Raw genomic sequence first — 12,824 nt, 5'->3', positions numbered from 1 at the left:
TACAGAAAGATTGTTAACTTTTCAAAAGGTTTCGCCACAGGGTTCCTTTAAATAGTGAGCTCCCCCACTGAATTTAAAGTGTTTGTTTACAGATCATTAACTACTTGACAGAGAGGTTGGGGAGGGGGTGGAGGAAGAAGCACTTAAAAGGTAAAATGTTAGAAGCCCTGCCAATTTTCCATAGGCCTGGAAGGGTGATGAAACATCTCTGAAATGATGTTGGTTAGCAAATGTGATTCAGTTTACAGAAACTCACTTTACACATGGCTTTCCAGGAACCTTTCAAGTTGGTTGAGGGCAGGGATCACAGGACACTGGGGCCTTGCCACCCTGGTTTGAGGTGGCCTGGAGAGGACTCCGGCTTTCCTTAGAGCCCCGTGGGTGCCAGGCTCTGGCATGAGGCCGAGCTTTGCCACTGGCCTTCTGGCACAGACAGCAGAGACCTTTTCCCTTGACATTTAGCCTGAGTTTGTGGAAACTTTCTTCCTGGTCCTCTGTGACCTTCAGTCTCTTTGGCTCTGGACCCGCCTTGGTTTCCTCCTTGAAGCTCAGACAGGTGAGATTTGCAAGATTGTGCCCCAGGAAGTTGAAATCCACCACCAGGGCCTACTTTCTGAGTCTAAGAATTAGCCTGGCAGCTGGACCCAGCCCACACTGGCCTGGAGGTTCATCCTAGTCCCTGCAAGGTCACGGGGGCACAGGCCCATCCTGGCCGGCTTTTAAGATGACCCCTACCAGGTCTCTTAACAGCATCCCAAACTCCTGTTCCATATCTGGTCTCAAGGAGACTTTGACTGGCATGGGAAACAGGAGGGAGAAGTCATCATGCATCTGATCCAGTCTTCTCTTTTTAAGGATGAGAAAACTTAGGGTCAGAAAGGGGAAGGGATTTACTCAAGGTCATGCACAGCTGGTGCGTGGCAGAGTTGGGACTGAAGAATCTGGATTCCTGACTTTGTGCCAGCAGCTTCTCTGAAGGCACGAGTCCCTGACATCCTAAAGGAAAAGAGTCTGGAGAGTGAGGGTCAGTGGTGTTCATAGGGGAATGCATTGGGCATGGGCATTGTTCCCAAATTATCCCAAATTCTACCTGAAAAAGACCCCAGGTAGAGGCAAACATGCATGTGTGTGCAGGTGCACACGTGCACCTGCACACACACACACACACACACACACACACTCGTATACTCACGCATATACTCTCACAGTCACGCACACCCCACCACACACAAACAAAATCCTCACATTAGGACTCAGAGGAGGGGTGAGGGTAGCCCCGCCTATTCATGGCTTTGAAGAGAAGAAAGGGGGGAAATTTGGAGGGAAGGTCAAGTTGATGACTGAAGAGACAAAGCAGTGTAGGAAAATCTCCACATTTCTTGCACAGTCATTTGTTGAGAATGTGTCAGCAAGTAGAAGCCCATCTGAAACTGGCAATGATACATCTGAAATAGATTATTTAAGCCAGGGAGGCAATATTGCAAAGAAGAATGTGGCTATCAACACTTGTTTGTCTGACTCAGAGGAATAAAACACACTGAATCCTGCTTCAGCAGACCACCCACCATTCATCAGGGCACAAAAATGGAGGTGGGGGAGAAGCAAAACAGGACGGATGAACTTGCATAAAGAGTTTCTCAAGCATCCGCATGGCTATGTCCCTTATTTTAAGAAAATGTGATATTTGAAAATAGGAACTTATGAAAGCTGAGGACTTCACAGACGTCCTCAGAGGGTTTATTTAGACGAACACATCCTCTGTTGTCAACTAAAGGAATCGGTGTACAATATTTTGATTTAAATGTAACTACCTGTTGGGCCCCATTTGCTATGTGCACACCTTGGCCTTTGCTCCTCTGAGCATCTGTACCTGCTTTTGCTTTTGTCTGGAAAGTCCTTCCTCTTGGCTTTCCAGGTGCAGTTCATAAGTTACCTCTTCCTGAAAGCTGCTCTCCTGCCTTTCAAGTGGAAGTAATTTCTCTTCCTTTGAATTTTCATAGCGGCTCATCTGTGCCTCTCTCATGACACACTTTCTGCATTGGAGGAGAGCGATTTCTCTCCAGGCCTTCTCTTCTCTGCCTCGTTGAGGGCTTTACTGGCAAGTCTGTCTGGGTTTTCTTTGTGTTACCCCCAGATGCTGGCCCATTGCTCTGGGCATTACAGGCCCTCAGTAAATAGTTGTTGAATCAACACATGAAAGAGTGAATGAATGGCATTAACCTGAATAACACATTTTGCATAGTGAGGTACACAGTTAAACAAAGAAAAAAAAATCTGTCCTAAGACAATTTGTCTTTATAGAGTTGCCCTTCCAGTCTCCTTGATTAGTTCCACCATTCTAAGGCAAAAGCTTAAAGTGTAATAAAAATTTATCTAATTCACAATCAAGTGAAAATACTTTGGGCCCAGAGCCAAAGAATATTATTGGAGCGCACTTTTTCAACACCCTAAATTTAACCAGCTGGAATTCTTTTTTTTAAAGTACCATCCTATTCAACCTTTTTGAAATGAAGGATTTGCCTTTTAGTGGGAAATCTGCATTTCAACACAAAGATGGAACACAATGTCTTTGGTTTAGTTATTCTTCAGAAAACTAAGCTCTCTCTCTCTCTCTCTCTCTCTCTCTCTCTCCCTTTTTGAATTACATGCTTTGCTTAAGTTAAAGACACAGATTGCAGAAAATTTTGTTTAGGCCTGACAGATTGGTGGCTTGCATTTTTTGCATTTTTATAGATAAAGGGGCATGAAAGGTGTCATCTCTCCTCCCTTTACAGAGTGAATTTCTAGGAGAAGAACTCAAAAGGTGAAATTAGTTCTTAGATAATCAAGGTTATGAGAGAATAGAATTGGTCAAAAAAGAAAAAGAATTTTTAAGTGAGTGATTGATGAAATTAGAGTCACCGACGAAGGATTAAGGAATATAGAGATCATGAGCAAATTTCAGCAAAGAAGTTTTGTTAAGTGTGATATCTCCAGAATTCTTGCTTGCTTTCATCTGTACAAGATACACTTTTTAAATTTTTTTTTAACGTTTATTTTATTTTTGAGACAGAGACAGAGCATGAACGGGGGAGGGTCAGAGAGAGAGGGAGACACAGAATCCGAAACAGGCTCCAGGCTCTGAGCTGTCAGCACAGAGTCCAACACAGGGCTCGAACTCACGGACCGCGAGATCATGACCTGAGCCGAAGTCGGACGCTTAACCGACTGAGCCACCCAGGTGCCCCAAAATACACTTTTTAAAGAGCATCACAATTTGGTAAAACCATATCTAGTAAAAAAAAAAAAAAAAAGAAAGATGGAAAAAAATGCTTATTTAAATGCTCATTTCTAGAACAAAAAGGAATGCAATTTTGACAATATCAGAAGGTTAATTAGGAAGTCTGTTAGCAATGATAAAGCTGGCACATTTTCAGTTTAGATTGACATGACTCAAGACATAGGCATAGTTAATGTTTCCTCTATAATACTTTGTTAAGACACAGAATCAGAGAGAGAGGCGCTGGTATCTATTGTAAAGGGAGGGTTAAGAGCTAGAAGGGCATTTGGTGGACTTGCTTTCCGGTTAAAGAAGCCTGTATCCCAGACTAGCTGCACTCGTTATTTTTGTGATTTGGATCCAATAATAGTGATAAAATTGGAATTGGTTCATTCAGGAAACTGTACAAACTTTCAGGATGTGTTTTCAGTGTAGTCTGTAAGTTGGCTACTGCCTGGGGAAGAGGGGATTTGAGGATCTTGGAGCTGGAAAAGAGTGTCAGGGTCCTTTATTTTGGCCTATATTACCAATATAGAGATCCTTCCCCATTACGGTGGGTTATCACGCATTCGTTTCTTGAAGACCCAGAGTGAATGGGAGGTTATGGCTTTCCAGGGTGACCCGTTCCACTTGGAGACAGTTGTACTCCTTTTGTGCCCTATCTAATTGGAAAAACAGGGAAGTTTTCTAAAAACATATGTTTAAGAAAGGAAATATATATACACCTATATACATTTCAGGAAACATCAAACACCTATATGTCTGTGTTCTCCTCTAGAGAGGCCTGGGGATTTAATACCTGAAGAAAGTTGGGCACCCAGAACAGTCTCTAAGTGTGTTGGAAATGATGCTTTGTGCTTAGCTGTTTCGGCACATGTGTAGATCAGCAGTATTACTTGCCGATGAGAAAGACTCTAATGTGGCTGCATTACATACCCAGTGATTAATTTCAGAAACAAACAGCATGTCAATAATAAAGGAGTCTTTGAGATGTTCTTGAGGAAGCCTAAAACTTGACTCAAGGACCTTAAATTCCAGGGACATCCCACCCGGCTTAGAGAGCTCTGCATCAAAAGTCGGTACCCCACTGTATATAGAAATGTAAAGTGACCAATGTATAACCTTAAATCAAAACCATTCCTGATTTACTGCAGGTTTTTAATGAGACCTGAAAAAATAAGATTCATTCTTTTTCATTCAGGCGTCAGGAAACATTGCAACCTAATAATGCATAAGGCATTTCTGAGGAGATGCCCAAGTGGAGATGCTGGGTCTAGAGAGACCTTTATGAAACAGAACAGGTTAAAACACCTTTCACCAGAAGAGCACAGGCATTTGAAAAGACTGATCCAGAAGAGGGCAACACATCACATTTGTGAGCCCAGACAGGGAAACAGAGTCCAGGTTTATCCCACCCATGCAGTGTGCCACAGCTGCTTCCTCAAACATTTCAGCTTTTATGAAAGTGGTGAGGACACCATCTGTCTGACATAAACTGGTTTGGATGTTGTCTAGTGCAAAGAGCGCCCCGTACTTGATAGAAAGCTTGGGTCTGTTCCCTGCCCTGTCAGTGAGGGATGTTGGAATTCCACATGAAGGGATTCTTAGGGATGTCCTGGGCTTGCTCTGTTTTGGACAGTTCTCGTCCTGAAAGAGGTGAATCTCAGAAGGGACAAAAGTCTCATAGCCAATCTGGCTCTCTGCCAGCGGAACATGCTTCCAGCTTCTGTGCCTCCTCTTACCCCAAGACAGCATTGTCTTAAACTGGGCTGTGTCCTCAAACCACCTGGGGGACTTGTTAAACATAGATTGCTGCATGTCTCCCACCTCCAGGTTTTTATTCAGTAAGTCTGAAAATTTGTGTTTCCAACAAGCTCCGAGCCACGCTGATGTGCTGTGCTGATGCTGGGCCTGAGGCTGCCCTGAGAGAACCACCAAGGAAACAAAAGAGAGCAGAACTAGATTTCCCACTTTCCAGCCAGCTACCTGAGCCCACCACTCCCTGGGGGAAATGGAGAGAAAAGGCCCTCAAAGGGGTGGGGGGAGGCAGGCAGGTAGAGATGCTCCTTGAGTGTGATGCTTCAAAGCATTAATTGTGAGACTTTGCCTAAAACATGATGAAATCACTGAAAGCATCATCGCAAGAAGTTAAACCCTAAGGAGGCTATTAACAACTTAGCATTTTCCAGTTCCTGTGGGAATGTCGACAACTTACCAAGGAGAATGTGTGCAGAGGCTTCAGAATCAGCTGGGGTTCCCCATTGCCTGTGCTTTGACAGTCTTCCTGGAGGAAGAGAAATTCAAGTATGAGTCTCTCAGAAAGACAATGTCAATAGCTTGTTAAGCTGATAGGAAGGGGTGTGTCCCTCTTCAGCCGGCCAAATTCTGCAGGGGAAGCAGACGTAGAGGGTGAAAACCGTGTGGGGTGGGGGGGGCGAGGGGGGAGAGCCAAGAGGCTCAGGAAGCAGGTCAGGTGTTGTTGTTTTCCAATTTTGAAAACCAAGTCAGTTCATTTGGACCCTTTGAAAGGCCCACTCAACACCCCTGGCTGGGTTGGACTCCCTCCCGAGAGGTTGCAATGAGAGAAGTTGTTTCTCCTAATGGGTCAATGAGTGCCTCTTAACTGGCACTCCTTGGGCAGGAACCAGGGGGAGGAGATAGATGGATCTCCCAGGAAAGAGCACTGGTGGGAAGCAGGAGAGTAATTCTGATCTTCACTTTGCGGTCAACTATCAACATAGCTTGTGGGCTAGTCACTTAATTTCACAAGCCCTCAGTTTCTCCATGTGTAAAATGAAGGCGTAGACCTGATGATCTTGAAAGTTTTTCACAATTCAAAAACCAAAAACAGGTCATGGTACCAGATACACAGATAGTCTCCTCGAAGAGCCCTTGCTTTGCCATGTGGCCTGGCCCACTTCCCCACAGGGCCCCTGGAAACTCAGCTTGTTCAGGGCCCCTGGAAACTCAGCCATGTGTAGACATGGTTACCAACCAGACATAAATGCAAGTGGTCAGGCCTGGGTTAGGTTAACATTCCTCTCATTTCTTGCTGGAGGCCTATCAAGGCACCTCAGCTTCTCCTCTCAGACTAACTGGCAGGGAATTTAAAATCAGACTGTCCCTGTTCAGGTGTCCAAGTACGTTGTTGCATTTCTGCTAGGGTTACGGAGTTACCTCAGTTGTGTGGGTCTCTAAGAAAAGGATCTCAGTCTTGGTGACAAACCAACTTCTGAAATGGCTAAGACGAGAACAAGTGCAAAAATGGATTCTCAGATTTCTTGTTGAAAAACACAATGACTAAATCTGTAGTTAATTTTGCCCTATACTCTCAATACCCTGTTTATAATATACACAGTCAACTGAAGACGTGCTTGTTTTTTAAGTCCAGTCTTTGCACTTTTGCTGGTTCATTTTGTGTCATTAATTCTGTTTGGGGCTGGAGAGAAGGACATGCCTGTGTAGATGGACTCAGGCTAGGCAGGGCCTCCACAGCAGCCTCCCTTTGCAGGCCTGGTAACAACATAGCTTAACAACAGAGCATAAGAGCTTCCATGAGCAATATGCCATTGTTACCCACCATGCTTCTCATGAAAGGAAACCTTGTGCTGACTGCCCTGGCTGTTCTTGGCAATGTGAATCTATATACGGAGAACAGGATGTATTTTACACTTGGGACCTGCTATCCTAGAGTATAACAACAACACTTTTAAGTGCTCTTAATATTAAGCTAATGGAAAACATACTCTGTTTACTCACCATCAAAGTCTGTTTTTCTTCTCTCCCTCCTCCCCCAATCATCACAAACTCCAGGCCTCTAGAACACGCTGGGTATCTCCTGCTCCATCTATCCTACCCTCTGTCTCAAGGTTGACCTCTACATGCTTGGTTAGCTCAAGGTGGACTTGGAAAAACTAGGAATTTACCACACAAACCATATAATCCCCAGGTTGCACAAACCAAACATTTCCTTTTTCACCAAAGTCTCAGAGCTAGAAATGCTTGATTTATTGCTAGCGTTATGTTTATTAGTGTGAGAAGTCATTTCTCCTCACCAGAGTGCAACAAAATGCAGTAGAAGGGAGAAGGTGGGCCACTTTTTCTGGGTGCTGCTATTATCAGAACGCTGGTCTATCCTTGTTATTTAATAGTGGGATTCCTCACCCTGAAGATGGGGACTTGGCCAAAGTTATCGTAACCCCAGAAGTCTAGTATTTATTCTCCACTACTTTGTGTTGTAAGAAGCCATGTCTATATGGGGTATTTCGCTGATGGGATTCTAGAGTGTGGCCCAACCAAGTCCCGAATGTCTAAGATTTCCCTGTCTTTGGAGGTGCTATTTGAAGTACATATTGTTTTTTGCTTGGGCGTGTCAAGTAAAGTAAATGTATGCATGTAAACCAGCCTTGCAGATAAATCCCTCCATTTTACCAGTCTACCCCATAATATTGCCAATTTCCCCCTTGCTATTTACATATCTCTTATTATAAGACAATAAACAAACAATAACAATCAAGCAAATGAACCAAAGACTCCCCCACCCCTGCCAAAAACAAACCCCTTCTGTTTTGTTGAAAAAGACTAAAATCAAAAACAAAACAAAATTGTGGAAATAACTTCATCACAGTTTTTTTGGGTTTTGTTTTGTTTTTTTTTATTTATTTTTTTGATATAGGCCTTGGGCCTGTTAACTATCTGCAAGGCTGTTGTAATGATGTTAATCTATTTTAATGGAATTGAAATGTGATATCCTGTGGTTTACGATGCACATTGTTTATAGCTTTGGTGCTTGATTTTGGGTTTCTTTCACAGATAAACTTCTGCACTGGAGGGGCCTCTCCTCCCCTCGTTCTGCACATGGAGCTCTAATCCCCACGCCCGGGATGAGTGCAGAATATACCCCGCAGGGTATTTGTAAGTTGAGCATTATTTCTTCTACAAATGTCCATGTGTATAGAGATGAGAGTTTCTGGAAATTACCCTTACTTTTTAAGTACTGAAAGGAGTTACTTCCAAAATAGATTGGCATCCACATATGTATTATTCCATTACTCACTTGGCACCCTCTCCCTGCTCCACTCAACCCCCCCTCCTCTTTTTTGTGTCATTCCCATGGAGCTGACAGTAGCTCATCCCTGTGGGTCTCCTCCCCAGGGTCTTACCTGGCTCCACAGCTGGTGACCATAGATCTCTGTGTGTCCAGGGCCCATTTTATTGCTGGACATTCACTTCCATGGCCTCATTTAGGACTTTGAGTTTATTCCATGGCATACCTGTTAGCAGAGGCCAGAATCAAAAGAGGTCAGTTTAGAGTTACTCTACAGTTATTCTCATGCATGTTATAGATGCATTTACATGTGTATTTAAACATGGTATATTTGTATATATACATGGCGCGTTATATATGTGCACACAGAGACGATTTCTACGTGTTTTTCTCCTAGTTTTAGAGAAAAATGCACAGCATTGTTGCTTAAATTCAAAGACACCACTACCACCACCATCACCACCATTAACGCCATCCGCTTATGTGTGCAAACCGACTTTTATCTTTTTATGAAATTCAGATTTATATGTTTATGAAAATGTTTTTGAAAGATGTTGTTCTAGAAGGTAATACAGTTTGCTTTTCTGTGTAGTAATAAATGATATGAGTCATGCATGGCTAAAAAGTTGGGTGGGGGTAGGGGTGGATTCTGCCCCAAACACAAAAAAGCAGGTTCAAGGAAAAAAAAAAAAAGAAGTGTGACACCTACCTCATTTTTATTTAAGGAATTAATTTTTATTTCGAAAGTCAGTGAAAGGTTACCTGTTGTGGAAAGAAGAAAAGAAAGAACATAAAGAAGAGCATAATGGTGGGGAGTTCAGCCATACAGGGGACCTGGTTTTAGATGGGAGAGATAAAGTACACCCAGCCATCTTGTGAATGGTGTCTGCCTGCAGGGCAGGGCATGCGCCCTGAGACCAAATTTGAAGCCAGTTGTTTATTTTGTTAACTCCTAGGTAATCCTAGGTAACAAAGAGTTATTGTGTGAATTTCACAAGTCTTCAAGTCCTGAGGGCTGGGCGGTGCAGGGGTTAAAAGCACCTCTTCTGCCATCCCCTCCCCGACACGAGGCTGGGCCTAAGACTGGGTTAGGTCACCGATTGCAGAGTTTAGGGGGTTGGACTCACAGTTTCGAGTCCCTACATGCTGGCTGGGTGGGGAGAGCTCTCCTCCTTTTGCTGGGGGTGCCTGGGGCCCCGCACTGGGCTGTGGGAACAGAGCCACCCCCTTGGAGGGAAGGGATGAGAAGGGAGTAGGGCAGCAGAGAGGAGGGTGGAGCTGAGTGGCCAAGTGCTGCTGGCCTGGGAATCAGTTCAAGGTCTCTGCCTCTTCCGCTGACCCTCCTGAGGGCAGGGGTGGGAAACTAGGAGCCTGCTGCAGAATCCATGTCTTCTCCCCCTCTTCCTGCAAAGGGAGGGTACCTAGTTTGCTGGTGCCCATGCTGGCAGGACCAGTTTAGGAGTGACCAGACAAGGTATGTGGAAATGGGTTGTGGAGTTCCAGAAAGCATTCAGCAGAGCTGACCCCCAGGCCACTCAGCTGCCTTAACCAGCTGCCCTTGGCTTTCAGAGCACTGAGCACTTAGCACTTCCCTGTGGCATCCCTGCTGGTGGACCACAGTCATGGGCCTTAAAATGGCCCCTCCTGCCACCCTCTAGCCAGGACCTCCCTCCCTTTGGCCTGAGGCCTGGATTCTAGATTCTGGATTCCAGCCTTCTTCTGGAAGCCTTTCTGGGTGTACAACCTGGTCAGTCATCATGCTAGGTAACTAATCAAGCCTGGGAGTAATGAAAACTCACATTCACCTTGGACCTGGTAGTTTACAAATGGCTTTTATACACGTCTGTCATTTGAACTTCACAATTCTGTAAGGTACTGTTTTTATGCTCATTTTACAGATAGGAAACCTAAGGCTCAAAGAAATTAAGTGTCTCAGAGCCCGTAAGCTGGCAAATAGTAGAGCCAGGCCTCTGGTGTCAGACTTCCTTGTTTTTCTCAATCCTGAGGCTTAGATCACATGACTCGTTAGCATTGGTGACAAACTAAAAATGGGGTTATTCCTTCCCATACAACAAAATGAAATAAAATAAAAGCTGGTAGGTGAACTAATGGCTGATTTTAACTATTTGATGCCTGGAGTTCCTATGCTTGGGGCCAGGACTCAGTTTATTGCTCTAAATCAAAACAATTCCCGTGAATGCCCAATGAGGCTCTCAAATTGAGAAGTTGATTTTCGTCAGAGTAAATGAAGAATATTATTATATTTTACACGTCAATAAATCAATGTAGCCCTAATTTTGCCACACAGGAAATCAATTCTGGTCTTTCTAACCCATCAAAGATGTTATGAACAAAGTAATTTCACAAATTATGGCAAGTAACACATTTATTGATGACTGCAGTTTAGGAATTGAGAATCTGTGCGCACTGTAATATAATATGGTGCACTGGCATGAGCTGAGTGAAATACAGATTATATGGTGAAACTGTAATGCATCATTTGCTATTAGTGGACTGGTAATAATTACCAGTTTCAAAGCAGCTCTTTTGATGTAATCTTTAGTCTCAATCGTAACAGCCCTTCTCATTGACATTATGATTACACTAGCTGCCCTCATGATCTAGAATATCTAGTTGATAGGAATACTAAAATGCGATAGTGAAAACTGTATGTTGTATGCTCATTATAAGATAAAATGCTATCTTCTCTGACCTGATGTCTGAGAGGGGAGGGTAACAGCACAGTGTGAACATAGTGTAACACTATCACATCACTGGCTCTGGAAACAAAATTTTAGGAAGTTCAGAGCAGCAAAATAAAATGGACTTTGCTTGTTTAAGCCTTTTGGAAAGGATACAGGTGAGACCCTTGATGCAGGGCTGTGCACATTTTGGCACTGATCCGTAGCCGTGGTCAACGTGCATGCAAAACCAGATTGCTAATTATGGGTCCAGTCCTGGGATTCAGTAGGATATCATAAGCGAAAATATGATTTTAAGGCATTTGGAGTGATGAAAGTGTTAAGGACTTGTTTCAGCTGACAAATCTCCTCTTTACTTATCCAATCCGGATTGTCAGGCTAAATGTATGATAATAACACAGAGTCCTAGAGAGGCAAAGGAGAAAGCCACAGAGGGTCATGTTAGTTGGAACCAGATAGGTTTTTTCCCTGCCTATTTAGAACCCAAGTCATTGTTCAACAACAACAAAAAAATTTATGAAAATACTCTCAATGATGCTTTTTATTTCCCTTTGAAGAAAGGAGGCAAACAAAAATAGGCAGATAATGTGATACTAATGTCAGCGTTTTCTTTCAAAATCTTTCTGCCTTTTTTTTTCCCTCCCTCCACATTAGGCAAATGTTGGAAACCTAATTTTGGTATCTTATCATCTAATCTTGTTAAAGAGATTTACCCAGGAGTGGGATATATTGAGTGAGATTATAAATGCATTGTAAAGTAAATCACAAGGTCAGGGCAGGGAGTCCATTATTCAGACAAGTGCTCTGAGCAAGGCTGGCTTGTTTGGGAATGCAAGTGTTGGGGCTCCTGAGAAGACCCTGCCAGCTTTTCTTTCTGACTTGCTAAATGGAGGAATCGTCGTAATTGATTAATTCCCACTCTTTAGCTCCATGGTGGATTTTTTTTTTGCTTTTAAAAAAGTTACTGACAAATACTAGCTGGGGCCTTAAGCGACTCCTCTAGTCTCCCCTTTTAAAAGACTGGCTAAAGTTTATTTCTCATTTGTACTTTATGCACTGGCTTTTTGAGAATCCCTGGGAAGTTCATCTATTTTTTCTCAACCTTGTCCTTTGGCCACCAATATTTGGGCCCTTTTTAATGCTGTAGTTGACTGGTAAACTGTTAGTCCCTTGGTGTGTGTGTGTGTATATATATATATATATATATTTTTTTTTTTTTTTTTTAATTTAGCTATCTCCAAAAATGAATGATCGTGAAGTCAAGCTGGCCCCCTCTTTGCCAAAGTGGCATTTACCACTCTCGGGTTCTTTTCAGCGAGAGAGAAATAATGTGACTTAAGCAGGGCCCCTCTCCAGACGGCTTGGCTACTGGCCAAAGAGTTGACTAGCTGAACTGTATCTTTCTGTTTCTTTCTCAACTGGAGCTGAGGCTCAGCCGAGGGCGCAGGATGTTGTATAATTTGGTTCTCGTTGTTAGCCTCTCAAAATAATGAGGAGGAGGATAGTGTAGCATTTCTCAGCCTGCTGCCCGTCATGGTGCTGGCTGCTTTAACTGTTCTTAAACTAGGATGCTGTGTCTGCTTAAGTTGGCACCAGCCGCTCCTCCTAACTTCTCCAGACTTGCATTTGTTTGACTGGGGGAACAACTCCTAAAGATTTGATACGGCCTGTTGGTTAAATCCAAATTAAATTTCTCTTTTGAGATTTTTTGCAACATCCCTTGAGATAAAAATGGGAGTCCCCATAGGGTGTTGTGGAACCAGGATTGGGACTCACTGATCCTCACACAAGGCTGGGATGTGAGAATGTTGCTAGT

The 12,824-nt window shown here is 43.4% G+C and overlaps 1 protein-coding gene across 15 annotated transcripts in view; it reads left to right on the top strand.

The window, feature by feature from the left end:
- Positions 1 to 12,824, top strand: part of BCL11A (BCL11 transcription factor A) — a 101,614-nt gene that overhangs the window by 77,740 nt on the left and 11,050 nt on the right. For 11 of the 15 annotated variants that reach the window (XM_053200631.1, XM_015070522.3, XM_015070523.3 and 8 more), the window contains one exon: positions 8,072 to 8,173. The exons of the other annotated variants lie outside the window; for them this stretch is intronic. In XM_053200631.1, the coding sequence (XP_053056606.1) occupies positions 8,072 to 8,173 (102 nt within the window). The remainder of the gene's footprint in view (positions 1 to 8,071; positions 8,174 to 12,824) is intronic. 15 annotated transcript variants of the gene reach the window in all.

This window comes from Acinonyx jubatus, chromosome A3 (assembly GCF_027475565.1).
Source record: "Acinonyx jubatus isolate Ajub_Pintada_27869175 chromosome A3, VMU_Ajub_asm_v1.0, whole genome shotgun sequence".
Lineage (NCBI taxonomy): Eukaryota > Metazoa > Chordata > Mammalia > Carnivora > Felidae > Acinonyx > Acinonyx jubatus.
This window is presented reverse-complemented; position numbering and strand designations above follow the sequence as displayed.